The 16,428-nt window shown below is 44.6% G+C and overlaps 1 protein-coding gene and 1 long non-coding RNA gene across 2 annotated transcripts; one reads left to right on the top strand and one right to left on the bottom strand.

Annotated features, from left to right (window-relative positions):
• Nucleotides 1–4,332: 4,332 nt before the first annotated feature.
• CCDC51 (coiled-coil domain containing 51) lies at nucleotides 4,333–8,954 on the bottom strand. The gene is made up of 5 exons (XM_010718572.4): nucleotides 8,845–8,954; nucleotides 7,695–7,936; nucleotides 7,219–7,565; nucleotides 6,747–6,911; nucleotides 4,333–5,201 (listed from the first exon to the last, which is right to left on the bottom strand). The coding sequence occupies exons 3-5, from the start codon at nucleotides 7,534–7,536 to the stop codon at nucleotides 4,425–4,427; spliced, it is 1,260 nt and encodes a 419-aa protein (XP_010716874.1). The 5' UTR covers nucleotides 7,537–7,565; nucleotides 7,695–7,936; nucleotides 8,845–8,954; the 3' UTR covers nucleotides 4,333–4,424.
• On the top strand, nucleotides 8,943–12,577 carry LOC146543424 (uncharacterized). Its single transcript, XR_014886257.1, has 4 exons — nucleotides 8,943–9,031; nucleotides 9,106–9,161; nucleotides 10,442–10,529; nucleotides 12,407–12,577. It is a non-coding gene; the product is annotated as an uncharacterized LOC146543424 (long non-coding RNA).
• The last annotated feature ends 3,851 nt before the right edge of the window (nucleotides 12,578–16,428 follow it).

The following is a 16,428-nucleotide window of genomic DNA, read 5'->3' as shown; positions in this document are numbered from 1 at the left end:
GACACTAATCCCCTGCCTACCTTTCCTCCAGAGCCAGTCCCGACCTGCAGCCCCTTCAGTCTGCCTAAAAAAAACCCACCCCCTAACGCACGCTCTGGAAAGCTTTATTTAAGAAGCAGCAAATCAACCCAACCCAACCCAACCCATCCCGCAGCCGGGAGAACACGCTGGAAAAGAGCGCGGAGAGCCGTGCTGGAGGGCTGCACCCCTCCGCCCCTCGGGGCGTCCCGCAGCCGCCGTGCGTCCCAGGCGGCGCAGCGGAGCGCGCTCCCTCTGTAGGAAGGAGCTTCGTCGCTCTGCACGGCGATCCTGCTCCCAGAACAGCCACAAAAGCCGGTTGTCGGGCAAGGCACGGCTGAAAACGGCACGGCACAAAGAGCTAACGTAGCACTGATTTGTCCATTCAGCAGCCTCTGATTCCCATTTATTCAGAAGGTTTTTTATATATTCAAATCCATCCAGGATCCTCCCCTCTGGAAGCCCCTGCTCGCTGCTGCTTCTAAGCAGGTTAGCTGAGTGTCTTACGTAACCGTTGTGGTAATCACAAGACCAGCAGCTGTTTAAACCCCTTTTGATTCTCTTCTTGCTCTTCCTCCCCTCCAACCAGAGGACGAAACTGGTTCGGAAATCACGAGTGAGTCCTGTCTATAGCTCCTGGCCATGAACTGCATCTACAGCAGCAATTCAGGGACCGGCAGAACACCGGCCGCAGCTGCCCTGCTCTGCAGCTTTCAGGGTTTCAGTTTGTCAGGACATTCAGAAAGAGCACTACAGTCCTCGTTCCCTGCATCTGGGCACCTCTGCCTTTGCAACAGCGATGCTGAAGGGCCTGCACCCAAACTCAAATCAAATAGTCTTTAATGGGCAGCTTGCTTCAGGCACACTCATAGAAAGGCCACTGTAGACTGCAGCCATTGAAAATTAAAGGTTTATAACAGAAGCGTGCGAAGCAGCCTTAAAAATTAATTCCTTGTATAGGATTTCAAAACTAGCTGGGAAGGCACCACACAAATTTGACTCAGAAAAATAGTGATACTTTTAAGGTCTTACTCGATTCCACGTGTGTACACAATCCTCCCTCCAACTGCACATCTCAGTCCTCTCCTGAAGTAAGCAGAGCTGTTCTCTTGTTCCTCAGCACCACACAGGAGGTGGTATTTGTTTTTAGAAAGTATTCTATGCAAGAAACTGTCTTTGCCAAACATAGTTACAATCAGATCAACAGGAACACCTGCAGCTCCCAACCAGGATGTCAGGATGCCGGAACATCCAAGCCATATAATATAATTATATATATATATATATATATATATAAAATAAACAGACACACTGACTGAGATACCACATATAGTCGCCTTTGTTTTGTATTCACAAGAGATGTTTGATATTCCTTTCCTCTGTGGAAGAAATGGCAAGTTCTCTTCCGAATGCACCTACTGTTAGAAGGCAGCAGTGACCTCATTCCTTGTATTTTCCATAGCCACTAGCTAGGCTGTTTGCTCTGCAGTTAAGAATGGCTGCTCATGGAGCAGCAAGAACTCAAAATAGCTTGGCAGGAGCCAACTTCAGACAACTGCCATTTATTTTTCTATAGTAATTGTCCACTCGCAGGCTTCCTGTTGCTGTTACTTGTTCCCTCTTCTGTGTCTTGGTTAACAACGGAAATAACATGAAACTGCACTGCCTTTCTCTGACTTACAGACACACAGGCCAGCCCTTGGCCTCATTAGCACCTGCAAAAAGGACTGCAATCACCATCTCAGCTGCCGAACACCTGGGAAACGGCTGGCTGAGCCATCCTACCCAGAGAGGACTTTGCTCACAGAGTGCAAGAATTCAGTCTTGAAGGGCTTAGCAGGCAGAATTCTCTTGCACAAGGAAAGCTGCAGCTGAGAGACCCCATTCCCAAAAGCAAAACTCAACCACCAATGTAAACTGTTAATAATCCACAGGTATGCAACGAGCACTGCTGTTTGGTTTGTGTTTTTTTTTGTTTTGTTTTGTTTTTTTGTTTTTTGCTAGAATAGCCCAGAAGAACACAAGCAACAAACCACTCACCTGGCTGTGCCTGAACTGCCAGGAGAAATGCAGTGAGATGTCACTGTATGCAGTGTAAGTCACTGCCAGTACTACAAACACACCTCACCAGCAGGAGCACTCCGATAAATACTTCAGCATATAGCTGTGCTGCTTTTGTTCAGACTCGTGTATTTACTGCCTGTGTTGCCATGAGGAGAACTAGCACGAAGTAGCTACCAGCTGAGGTGTACAGCCTGTGCTCTGCTGTCGTCCTGGATACCGCCCTCAGCTCCAGGTACAGCTGGCACTGCACAGCCACACCTTCTGCCTCTGGGGTGCACATGTGGCAGAGCACCAAGCTGCTCACCGTTGCCACAACGGAGCGATGATTCACGCGGGGAGCACGCATCTGTCCTCCCAAGCGCTGTTACAAGTCGCTCTTCTCCTCATTGTAATGATTCTGCTGTCACTTTACATAAGAAGATTATCAAGGAAGAGCATGAGCACAGTAAGCAGCTCTAATAACGAATTGTGCCAGCTGTAGGGCACTGCACACACACAACCTACTCCTGAATCCCTGAACTCCCTACAGAAGATGAGATCATTATTTCACCTTGATACGCATCACCTCACGCAGTTCTTCTCAAATTTCAGATACAACCACAACTGCTGTACTATCGCTTCTTCTTTAATTGCACACTTGTCTCTGATTTTCACCGAGCTTCTGCAAGAAGTATAACCTGTAGAAACCTTTGTGAAATGAGTAAATGAAATATTACAGATTTGTAAAGTTGCATTGATCTGTATCTGTACTTCCTGATGCAGCTGCAGAATGGGAATTTTTATCCCAGCTCTCAAGCCCTCGGATCAAACGGCTTCCCAACAAACTCTACACTCCAAATGGAATCAGCAGAAATCCTCCCCAAAGCCACCCTTTGCATATTCCATCTTCTAAGTACTGAATCAGCACAGACCTTTCCTCACATTGTTTATTCAGTCATAATAGCACCCAGTGGTACCAAATGATGTCCCTATCCCAAACGACTTTCAGCCTTGGAGGCTTACAATCAAAACCTCCAGCTCTTTTCCCATGGTTACTAGGAAAGGGTTTCACGTATCACTGTGTACTAAACACAGCTTAGTCATTCTGAAATGCTCACACAAAGGCATTTGAGCGTGAAGTCAGGTTGTCAGTGCTTTGCAAAGGTTTCACAGAAGTGAAGCCTGGAAGAACCTGAGCTCCAAGTTTGGTTTGTTTATCTGCTACCATCACAGGGAGAAAACGATACCAACAAATACCAACAACTGTGTCAGGCCATACACAGACACTCGTGTTTAGCTGTTTAGACAGCATTTTTCCTCAGCCAGCCATTCTACATCCCTTCCAAGAAAAACAGCTGGACCTCACTTACTCCCAGTTGCTGTTTTGGAGTAGTTTGCACAGCACCGTTACCATAAAATACCATCTAAGAAATACTACCGTTGAACAGCATTTCCAGACAGGACATGACTAAAAACAACTCCAAGCTACTGGGGATAAGAGAGTGATTTCCAAAGCTGCTTACTGCAAGCACAAAGCAGCTAGGGAATGATGGGTCAAGGAGCCTGTAGAGAAAGGATGGTTGACTCGTACCTGCAGAATAAACATCACTGCACTTAACACATCTCTGCACCTGCCAGTAATGTGGCTAAAGTTCCAGAAATGCTTTTGGAAAAGTAACCACATAGGATTTAAATATATTTTAAAGGTACCACCTGACTGTACAGACACATGAAGCTGTATGTTATACCACGATAACTTCAGTCCTCCTTGCCTGTATCACTCCTGTGATGTTAGATGGAAAACTATTGCACCTAGATTAAAAAACAAACAAACAAACAGGAAAAAAACAACCAAAAATAAGTAACCCCAACTCAAAAAACATCAGAGAAAATATCTCTACCTGATTGGTAAAATGACTTCTAATGTTTTGTGTAGAGACAAACTGCAAAATTATTAAATCAGGAATGAAATTGTAAAGGATTACACATGAAGGACTTTGATCAACAGATCAGACAGATTGAAAGAATCATTTGAACTGAAAACCACAAATAAAGCTCCAGATGAAGCTCACCGACTGGCATAATACACGAGACTAAACAGTAGAAGAGTCAATCAGCAAATTAAATCAACAGATGAAACAGTGGACTCTCTTTCACTTGAGTTAAAAGCCACACAGCAAGTCAAAGCCTTAGCAGGGAGTTAACACAGAGCCTACAGCAGTAGATGGCCAGCCCTGACAAGTTTCCCAAGCACACAGCAGAAAGCATGAGAAATGCTAACACAGATTTATTTGGAGTTACAGTCTAAGCACAGTGCAAGTTTACTTTTATTAATCTAGTAAATTATGGCAATTCATTAGAGATCAGTTCCCTTTCAGTAAAACATAGAGTACTGGCAGACTAACAGCAAACACAGTACATGTCAGAGCAGTGCTGTAAATAGAATTTCTCTTGATTTGTGATTCCAGTCTCCGCTCTGTATCACACAACTCTAAAATCACATCTCTCACAGCAGCAGCCTGGCCCTTACTCTCCCCTGAGGACCTGGCTGCTACTCTTTCCATAGGTCTAGAATGAACCGCAAGTTTAACACTCTGCACCTCAGCAATGATTTGTGCTACACTTTCCTGCAGACGGGTAAACTGCTGCTGTAAACTCCCAAGACATGAACTGACTTGTTTAGTGTAGTTAAGCTGTTCTTTTAGAGGAATTAAAAGAGAATCTATTTTTATGGAGTCACTCTTGTCTTCTCTTGCCAGTAAAACACCTTCTTTTATTCCCTGCGACGTCCTTGTTTGCAGAATGTTTTTCAAGTCTGCTATGACATCGCTGAGATCCTTCTGCTGCAAGTCATAGGTGGATGCCTGTTCTTTGATGGCTTCTTGCAGGTTTATTGGGCCCTTCTGTGCTTCAAGCACCAAGACTTTCAGTTCCTGCAGCCTTACTCGATTAACATAGGTGGAACCAAGAACACCTATAATGGCTCCCAGTACAGAACCAATAATAGACCAGTTCTTTGTTTTTTCAGCTCTTGTCCTCTCTTTCTCATGGCTCTCCCTTACAGCAGCGGAGAAGAGAGAAAATTTTTCTCGCTCAGATTCTTCTGCATTTAAGTAGGCAGCTCGGTACCTCTTCTCTTCCTGCAAGAAACACAGCACTTTGAGGGAAAAGCTACACCATTTTATAATGTCAGATTATAAAAAAAGAAAAAAGTGCATCCATCAGTTGTTTCAGAAATTGTTTCATAGATTTTTCCTTTAAGATGTATGATTTTCTTTAATAATCCTGCTTAAATTGGTGAGACATCATTTTAAGTCAAAGCTAAGAAATGGATCATTAAGAACGACGTTTGAAGACTGCCTAAAGCATAATCTCTCACATAGTGATGATGGAAAAGTGCTATGAACAGGCAGCTTTTCTCTCCCCACAAAGAAAGCTTTCTCTGGCTCTGCATACTTCTCCAAACACCACCTCCACCCCACTTCTCCATCTCAGTTGTAATTCCCTTCAGACAGGAACTGAAAATAGTTCTGAAAAGGATGTCCTGGAAAGGCTCATCTCATGATCACATACACTTTTCACTCCTTTGACTTCTCTTTCTTCCCCTGTTCAAAGACATATCTTCCTTTTCTGCCCTCCTGACTTTGGCGTGGCAGTTCCTTTTGTAAGCCAGTTTACCTCAGCAAGACAGTGGAAACTTTCTGGCTATTTTCCTGCAGTAAATTTTTTAGCAAAGGAAGAACTGTTTTTGATAGTGAACCTGTCTGCCAATTGACTGCATTCCCCAAACTATCTCAGTTTTTTGAGCATGTATTTCTTTTGTAAAGCAGCAGTACCACCATACAGGGATGACTTCAGTTCTATCTTTCTCCACAGTGATGCAGAGCTCTGTTCTTGAAATCTCATCTACACAGACCTGATCTGTTGTTTGGACAGCTCTTTTTAGTTCTTTGCTGCTGCTCTGCTTATTGATTCAGAAATCCATTTAAGCTCAGGCACAGCTAATAACTACTTGCCCAAGCTTTGCCACAGATGTACCAGTTTCCAGGCCTGTTTCCTGCAGTTTCACTCAGATTTCTGGCTTGAATTTAGCTGCTATCATGCCTTTATCTCTGACTGATGGACTGTGGACGACTGTGCTCCAACTGCCAGCCCTGCTTGGCTCCTTCTGATGAGGTGCAGGAGGACTGCACGCTGTTGGTGCAGGACACTGCCCCTGCCTGTGCTGTGATCCCCCTCTTCTTCTTGCTTGTTCTCCTTCATGGAGCAGCCTTGCTCTTACTGCTCTCTGACAAAAGCCTTAGTAAACTATGTGGGGGCTGCGGACAGGTGAAAGGGGAGTGGCTTTGATGGCTTAACAACTGGAAACGCACTTCTCTTATGACATGGAAACTAATTGGTTGAATCCCAGCTTTGTTTTTTTTCCCATGCACCTGTCACCATTCAAAAAATGTTTTAGGTTTTTCAGCTTTTGTTTCCAAATGCACTACCCTGTTGTAAGATGAACATGATTTCCACATCAGATCAAGTCACCCACATTGCTTCAATTAAAACAAGTATCATAAAAATTAACTCAGATTACTGTACTTACATACTAAAGCACATCTGCAGAACCAGTCACTAGTGACAGAAACAAAGCACATGTTTTCTTCGTGTTTGCCAGCACTCAGATACCAGGAAATTACCTGCAGCAACCTGTGTTCCAGTGTAGCCAGTTCTAAATATTGAGTGTCATCCCGAGAGACCCTGTCCAAGCGGTCCCGAACTTCCTTCAGCTTTATCTGCTGGGCTTCTACATTTTCACGAGCCTGTCGTACTATCCCTCGAGCTATCATAAAGACATTTTCAGCCTGGGAAGAGAGATTATTTGTTTTAGAGACTTAGTAACAGATTTATTAACAGATAGATGTACACTGTTAGTCATGTGATTTCAGGGAGGAAAATAAAAGCAACACAATTCATCACACTATAGGGGATACGCTATGTGTACTGAGCTTACTAGGCTAGGACTCTGTCATAGCATCTGCACAGCCAGTTAAAGCAGAAAAAAAAAACAACATGGTTCTCCTTGGAGGCTCTCTTCAGCCTCACAGCCAGTCTTCCTAATGGCATAATCGTAATTTTCAATTTTTTTTTTTACATTATCTCCACATTTACCTCCGTCACTTTTCCCTGAGCCTCCCGAACTTCATTGAGCCCAACAAACTCTTCGTATTTGTCCCACCAGTTCTTGCCAGTTGCAGATATTTTCTGCAGGGAGTTTTTCCCCACAACAGCCCCAGCTTCTGCCACCCGGTTCAGAACACCCACAGCAGTTTCTATGGCTGATTTGGCTTCGGGCCTCTTCGGTCCAGAGGCACAGTAAGTCCTCACTAAGTGTACATTCATTTTTTGACTCTGCTTTATCAAAGAATGGTGATACTGCAACCCACAGGACACTGACGACACACTTGATTTATACTTCATTGGCCCCATGTCTTGTACTCAATCACCAAAGAAAAGCGCTGCAAGAAAAAGAAAAAAGTTATTAAACTAAGGCTGGTAAATGCCTCTTAAAATTAAACATGCATGCCAAAAATACCAACGCAATTCAAGGATGGGTAAACCATCGCTAATTTTACACCATTACTTACACAGGAAACTTTCCAGTTTTCAGCAAAGGATGGCTGTGCCACAGATCCCTGCTTTTCTGCTGTAATTAAGTACTTCTGCCATGCTTCTTGATTAACTCACTGCATAGTGACTGTGCACAGATACCAGCAGGAGTAGCTGCAGAGTAACGTAATGCTTCGGCACAGATGTGATCGCCATATAAAAGCTTGCTCTGAGCTTTCACATTTGAGTTTGGCATACAATATCACAGGTGCTAACAATCCTGGAAAAGAATAGAAAAAGAAATGAGAAAGAGGCATTAAAAAAGAAGCAGCTTGAAAAAGGAAATAAATGGGCTTTCATCATTCCCTGTGCCTCACACTCCACAGACATCCAAAGCACTGAAGAGTAGAAAGGCAAATATATACTGGACAGAGAGAAGACATAGCAGTGCTAAACTGAACATGGGTTTTTCTGGGAACCTTCCTGCAAAACTGAGCTATGAGGAGCCAAGTGTTCACACAGACATCAGGCAGTGAATGCATCGTTATTGCTGCGTTTAAAATGAGTTTTAAAATCCTTGCTTGCAGAAACAACACTGGCTACTGCTTAACATCAGCGCTGACGTGCAAGGAAAATTTTTATTTTCTGCTTACCACATTCCTCTGAAAATTGCATAAACAGGCAAAATCTCACTGAAGCTTGATGAAGCTTCAATTAATTTTTATAAAGTTGGGTACGGCTAGGCCAGGATTTGACCAGAACAATATTATAAACCCACAGCATATAGGAAACCTCGAAGTACTGCAGTTGTTCTGCTTTGTTTATTTGGCAGTGATTACCTGGGCTAACTATAGCCGGCTGGGGGAACACGTGTGCAAACACAAACGGCTTCCCCAGCGGAAGACATCTGCCATGAGATTTTTTTAACCTGGCTCCTCACCCTGAAGGCCCACTTATATCTGGTGAGGCACACGCAGCACGGAGCAGCAGCAGCCATCAGCTCCGCGACGGCCTCACCACCCGTTTAAAGCCAAAGCGACGCATCGCGCCTAAACTGACGGAACCGCGCCGTTCTCTCGGCAGCGCAACCGCGCCGCGCCCCCGCGACGACGCCCCGAGGACAGCGCTCCGCCAGGACGTTCGCTCCGCGCTACCGCTGGGGCGGACGCGCCCGGCTGCGGGGCCTACCTGGCGGGGCAGCAGCCTCCGGGCAGCCCCTCACACAACGCCCTCCCTCGCGCCTGCCCGCAGGGTCGAGGAGCGGCGCCGGAAGCGGAAGTGGCAGCGGCGGAAGTGCTACGGCGGCCGTGTGGGGTCAGACGGAAGCAGTGCGGAGCGGAGCGGAGCGGTGCTGGCATCATGTCGGGCCGAGAGGGTAAGGCCGGGCCCGGGGGCTGCAGGCGCCGGTTGTGCCGCTTTCTCGCTTCTCACCGCCCCCTCTCTTTGCAGGCGGCAAGAAGAAGCCGCTGAAGCAGCCGAAGAAGCAGACGAAGGACCTGGATGAGGTAGGGCGGTGGGGGGGGCGAGGCGAGCATCTTTCCTCAGAGCGAGCTCCCGCAGCACCTCGGCGTGCGTGGGATGCGGGAACGGGTACGGAAGCCGCGGGCGATCCGCTGGGGAAATACGTTGGAGACGGACCTGAGGCTCCTGCTGCGGATCCCCGGGCGTGAGGGCTCGGAGTGGAGGTGTAAGCTGTTAGTTTTGGGAAACGTAGAGGGTGTGTGAGGCACCGTTGATTGAAAAAGAGAAACGTGAATTGGGTTGGTGAGCAATGTCAAAATCCTGAGTGTCGAGGAAAACTCCTATAATCCCTTTCAGTGGTGTTGCCTATGAAGAGTATATATGTAAGAGACAGCACGTCTGAGCTCTCTTGAATTCCAGAGGATGTTCTAGCAGGGATGTGCAGTGGCTGCTTTGCCTGTGCAGTTTGCCAGCAGTCTTATTGTATTTCTCAGAATTAATACAAATGCATTAAAAAGCAAATAGTAGTGACATGTATGGAAAGATATTTAAGTTATGCTTTTTTAGGTAAAAGCAATCTTTGTTTCTTGTGTCCTAAGTAGTCCAAGATATATTGTGTTTTTGTACTAGATTCACAGTAGCAGTGGAAATTAATGGTTTTAATGCAAACATCATTCAGAGGGCAGAGTGAGATGATACTTTGGAAGGTGATACTTCCTTAATTTCAGAAAAATCAAACACACAAAGTAAAAGTTTGGTCAATCTCTGTGTTGTGGTGCAGCACAAATAAAGCCCCAAACAGTACTCTGTCATTGTTCTGGAAGGTTTTGCTTATTTACTAGTACTGAGCCATCTTGCATCAGTTTAGTCTGTTAGGTTTTGATTGCTGTTGGAACATAATTCCAGTATTTGAAGGGAGCATATAAACAGGAGGGGGAATGGCTGTTTATGAGGGTGGATAGTGATAGGACAAGGGAGAATGGTTTTAAACTGAGACAGGGGAGATTTACGCTAAATATTAGGAGGAAGTTTTTCACAGAGGGTGGTGAAACACTGGAACAGGTTGCCCAAGGAGACTGTGGATGCCCCATCCCTGGAGGCATTCAAGGCCAGGCTGGATGTGGCTCTGGGCAGCCTGGTCTGGTAGTTGGCGACCCTGCACATAGCAGCGGGGTTGAAACTACATGATCATTGTGCTCCTTTTCAACGCATGTCATTCTATGGTTCTGTGACTCTATGATAATGTTTTTTTCTCATTGCTTTCAGTTGTTTTCCAACTTTTCTGGGGCAGGAGATGTTAACACACTGTTGTTCTTTTCTTTAGACAGATCTGGCATTTAAACAAAAGCAGAAGGAGGAGCAAAAGAAACTTGAGGAGATGAAAGCAAAAGCTGCAGGAAAAGGGCCCCTCAGTAAGTGAGGTGCCCATACTGATAGCAAAAATTGAGTGGCTTGCTGGCTTCAAAAGTTTAATGTTTTTGCCTGACAAACATAAAAAGAACTGTACCACTAAGTTATTCAGCACACACCGGGAGGCTGATGGCAGCTGTAGATGATAAGTAACAAATAGAAGATATATTTTTTTAATTATTATTATTTTGACTGTGCAATTTAACATCCAAATTACTGATGCAGTTTGTGTTTTAGGAGGTGTAACTGCATGCCAGGTGTGATAAGCTGTTCTAGTGGGATGGTGCAGAGAGATTTCTGCTCTTATTTTAGCATACCATCCTTTGCTTTCCAGGTGTATTAAGAAACACAGGCTTTGCCACAGTTGTGAAATTTTAACAAATCCACTACTTGGTATCTTAGAGGATGAAATTCAAGAGCAGAAGATTCATGACAGAAGGGGGGAAAAAAACCTCACCAAAAAAACCTGTGACTGGAAATAAGACTGGTTTCAGTGCTCTTGCTTAAGTGAATCTAAAGTATGCTCTGTCAAAGAAGAAATTTTGCAGGCTGCATTGTGATGGTTCACCCAGCCTGCTCTATATTTCAAATGATGGTAGTAGGAAATAGTGTTAATACTGTCTGTCCACTCAACCCTATCATTTACAGAAGTCTTACTAACTTTCACAAGACTACATTTATCCATTTTTACCTTTATTACTGGCTTATCTTACCAGAGATCGAGGTTAGACTTTCAGGTTCTCTAGTTTCATCCCAGAACTGTTTCTGCACCTGGGAGTTATGCTGGCAGTGTAGCTGGCAGATCACCAAAATAGAAGAATAAGATACAATAAAGTCCTCTGACACAGTGGCTGTAATGATAAATTACAAATCTTAGCCAGCAGTTTTGCAACTTCATATGTGAGTTTGTGCTCTTGAGGCAGCATACAATCCAGTCCCACTGACCTGGGGTATTTCTTGTCTGTTTATCTCAAATGGATCTAGCTGCTCTGATTTATCTGCTTACAAAAAATGTGCTGGGTGTGGACTTACAGAATGTCTTTGGCATTACAGACATGCATAAAAATTCCCCGAGCTTTCCTTCTGTCCCAACTATTTTGAACTTTATCAGGCACTTCAGGTATGAGTAGCTTCGCACATCTGGATAGCTGTCCTGCCATTACCACTCTTCCTTTTATTAGGTTGAATTTCAATTATCTGGTTCTTGTCCAATGCTTGCCAGAGCTGACAGAGATTGTAATCATTGTTGGAGAAGCTAGACTATGCCCGAGAGCCTCAGCAAGGCAACGCTGTTAGAATCATTTTATCACGGTGCAAAGTCTGCTGTTAACTATCAGCCCTTACTGTCATTTTCTGCTTTCCACAGGTCAGCTGTGACACGTGCTGTAAAACAAAACCAAACAGCATTTACAAAAAGTGCTGCACTCAATGCCACGTTAATATGTTGTGTTCTTTCACATTGCTTTACTGTCGTCAGAAATAGGGACTGCAAAGAACAGATGCTCTGGTAATTCCAGTGCCTGCTTCACTGGGGCTTCAGCCCCAAATGGGGCTCTGGTTGTTGTAGAAATACTGATGCTTTTATTCCTTCAGCCTTAAATGTGATTTGACCAGACTGTTGTATAAGAAGTAATCGATGGAGGAGCAAAGCACTGCTGAAGTACTTTGTGCTCTTGTACATTTGGGGGTGCGTTTAGTTCCAAGTGGGACTTTGGTTTTCAACATGAAGTTAAAGCACGTAAATCCCAGAGTACCACGTGCAGAAGCAGTTCACCAGTGGGAGTGTGAGTTGTACGGGCAGCCTGGTGGGGCTTTCAAAGCTGTCACAGCTGTGTAAGCTGTGATGTCTGAGTGGTGGTGGTTTGGTTTCTTTTGGCAGCGAGCGGCGGGATAAAGAAGTCTGGCAAAAAGTAGTTCTGAGCTGCAGGATAAGACGCCTTCAACTTCCTCGATGGATCTGCAGCCTTCAGAAGACGAAGAGAACTCGTAGCACTTGGGAAGCATTGTACATTTTGTTTAGTCAGAATAAAACTTTTTTGTTAAGAGGTGATATTTTCTCTCTTTACTGTAGCTTTTGTTTTAAAAAATGTTAATCTGGCTGCTCAGGTTTAGTTGCAGCTGTCCAAGATGGGGTTATACCGACGTACAGGCACTGGCAGTTACCAGAACAAAACCTCGCTTTATGCCGCCCGTGTCTGCCGGTCCCTACGCGCCCCTCAGCAGCGCTGCGCTCTCGGAGGAGCCGCGCGCCTTGGCGGTGCAATGGCGCCGCTGTGCGGTCACACCCTCGCTCGTCGCTATCCTGCGCATGCGCGGTGCCCTCCTGCCGGCCGCCGCGCGTGAGGATGTGCGTCGGTTACGTCCGCGCGGCGCTCCTCTCCAGCTGCAGAAGGGTGGCTGGCGCATGCGCAACGCTCCTGACGCCTTAAGGGGCTGCTGCCTGCACCACTGCGGGCTGAGCGTGAGCGCCGCGCTGCGCATGCGCTGGCTGGTAGCAGGTTTTTCCCGCCCGGTCTGCTCCCGCCTTGCCCTGAGGTGACCGTTGGGCCGTGAGCTGGGCGCTGCGCGGTACTTCCTCACAGAGCAGCGCCCACCTCACCACGGCAGCAAAACGCTGATGGCTGGGCAATGAAAATCCATCCCGTGCATCTGAGAAGCACAGATGAACTATCCTGCAAATTCAAAGCAATAGGGGAGGCTGAGCAAGCACATAGCTGCTAGCCAGATAGCAAGCTTGCTTCAGATTTTGTTTGAAGGTCCTCAAAATTTCCTGCAACACATGAAGAAAATATGGCTGCAAACTCCCAGTGCAATCATGAGAAAGCATTTCATATTTGCATAGTTCGCATCTGTTTTGAGACTTCTTCAACACTGCCGGAGATGTCTGTTATCTACTTAGATGGGATTTAGTTCAGACCGCCCCCAGCCGAAACCAGAGCAAGGCTGTAAATGTCACAGTAACCTCACACAGCATCACAAGAGGATCCAGGCTGCCGTCAATGTGTACCACATTCAAAGCTCCAAAAGCACATTTGCTCCTGCACTAAGATATGGACAAGCTAGTCCAAACTCAACACCAACAGCATTGTTTTCACCATTTCCATTATTATTGCCATTCCTCAGTCAAGTACAAGTGAAAATGACTCTTCTAGAAAATGAATGCTTCCTTGAAGCTTCGCATTTGCTGTACAAGAACAGTGGAAGTGAAGCTGTGTGCTAATGAAGGAAACGACCTTCCCTGGGCTGTTTAGTTTCTGTGCTGACAGCTTTCTCTCTCTCTGATAGGTAAGCCTTTTTATTTTAGCTGTACCTAAAAGGGACACATGAAAACCAAAAACATGCTGGAAATCATGAGTTCTGAGTGTGAAGGCTGGCACAATTAACACCAAACAATTGAAAATGGGTTAGTAAACTCCTCTGAAAGTGAGGAAGAGCTTTGGGAAACAACTCATATATTAGCAGGCTAGTTCATGTGAGGCTACATCATTTATTTTACCTGTTTATTTTGAACAAAGTAATGTTTGCTCTTGCTGATAAGCAAAACCTGAGGTGCACACAAAAGGCACACAAACAATGCAGAAAAGGAGGTGAAGTTGTGGGTACGAGTGTTTGAGAGAGAAGCAGTAAGACTGAGGCAAGACTGAGGAAGATGCTTACCAGGGGGAGTCACAATTGTACAGACAGCATAAACCTCTGAAATATGCTAAATGACTCTGAGCAGAGCTAGGTGAAAAGAGGAATTCTTTTTTATGCAGGGTAGCTGGTTAGGTAGGTTATTTACATCAGTCATAGGTTGAAGTATGGTAGCCGATCTGTGCAAACTGCCCAAGTGCACGCTTGCTTTCCTTCACCATCAAAGTAGGTATCCTGGGGGGATGGTTAAAATGAGCAGGAAAAGGGAATGGGAGACATCATCAAGATTGGGAAGAGGAATGTGGCCTTGGTAGTGTATCAAGTAAGCAGTTGTTTGACCCAAGAATTATTAAATGAAATGAATTAGGTTGCTGATCAGGGTAAAGTTACCAAGGTGGTCCAGAGTGAAATAAAGAATGAACAGAAACACACACTCCAGAGCATGAGAGAATGCACACAAGTGTTTCACCCAGAAACCAAGGCAAGAGGGAAGGAGACCAAATGGCAAAGTGACAGACTGCTGCTGTGTGAGAGCTGTTCTCAGCAGGCTTTAGTTTAACGTAGACATTGAATTGCCTTTCTGGCCAAGAGTCCTCCTGTGTTTAATATCAGGCTATGGAAATAAAGCTGACGAAGGAGCACTCTGATTGTATGTTTCTACATAATGCTACATTATGAATGACATTCGTTCCTTAGCACAGCTGCAGCTCAGTGTTAACTAATGCAAAGACTGTATAGCTCTTAAATCACACACGTACATAAAATTACGCCCAGTCTGAAGGGCAGAGAGAAAACAAAGCCCAGAAGGCAGTAGGAAATGAATACCAATGATTAAAATAATACCAGAATAGATGGAAATATTGTTTATATGGCAGTCTACAAAAGGATGTGATTGCTATAATGAACTCCAGTCATGCTCTAATGATTTAAGATGTTTTGCTCACTCTTTGGAGTTAGTTCAGTTCTAAGAACATCACACCCTACTCTGAGTCATACTCACTTAACTGATTTATGTGAGGTCTTCAACATGAAACTTCTCTAACATCCCTAAAATGCTTCACTTCTATTCAAATGAGGTTAATTCTGACAAGCAACCCCACAATTGTGTGCACATCTAACAGAACTGCACAGACAATGACTTAAAAGCAAACTTCCACTTTGTTTCTACTGTTGTCTTAATCAATGCACAAAAAAATTTAAGCCCATTTTCTGCTTGAAATTGTATTATGAGAACTTAGCTTTACAGAAAAAAGCTCCTAAAGCACAGGGCAACTATTTTAAACTTAGAATTAAATGTGAGGTGACACAGCATTTGAAAAATCGCTCCTGGGATCAGAATCATCAGACACTACTTCAGCATTACTACAAAACGCCTAGCAGTAAATACATACATACTGGCAGGATTTCTCAGAGCAAATGTGTAAGGTTAGAGCATGGATATTGACAACCTGAGACTGTACCAAACTAAAGAGGAAAGAAAACAGTTGGTTCTGTTAGATTTGGCAAAAATACAGATTTATAACTTCTTCCTTTTAGTCATTAGTATACAGTCATTTATTTTCAGGTTCTTTATTCATTCTGAAGCGTTTCAAGGAAAGGGAGAGGTATAAACTCTAATGCTATGCTGTCCAGCTAGTTCAGGACAGCGGCAGCAGGCACTACTGCTATGCTTTTTGCACCTTTCAGGTTGATGCTGGCATTGCGTTACTCTCTCCTTAAACTCTAGGTCTGTTCAGAGAAACAGAAGCCCCACCTTATCATAAAGCTCCAATTCCATAGCCATCTGATAACAATACAAGACTGTAGAATTCCGTGCCTATAAACTGCTACCAATGGTGCTTGTGTGGGATGGTATTCCTCATATCAGCAATAGTAGAAAAAGGAGAAATAAAAGTATTTAATAGCTGAGGTTAAAACATAGTTGACGGACAGTGACTGTGTTCTGCTCAGGTCAGAACAGTCTGAGGTCCCACAGGAGCACCCGAGAGCAGCATGCTCTGTGTCTTTGCCCATTCACTGTTTGACTCCACTTCAACATCACTGCCCTTTAACTTTACAGAAAATACACAACTGCCTGTTTTAACCAACTTCTCGTTTTTCTTTTTGTGAGCTTTTAAAATACAAATGGGAGGTACCTAAGTTGCCTTCACAATTCCAAATGTTCCAAATGGTTACTAAATACAACTGTCATTTACTGAGACTCTGCAATAAGTTTATTTGGTGTGGGTTAGCCTGCTTTATGTATCACCACAATACACAGATTTCAGA

The sequence above is a fragment of the Meleagris gallopavo genome, chromosome 14 (assembly GCF_905368555.1).
Source record: "Meleagris gallopavo chromosome 14, MGAL_WU_HG_1.1, whole genome shotgun sequence".
NCBI lineage: Eukaryota > Metazoa > Chordata > Aves > Galliformes > Phasianidae > Meleagris > Meleagris gallopavo.
This window is presented reverse-complemented; position numbering and strand designations above follow the sequence as displayed.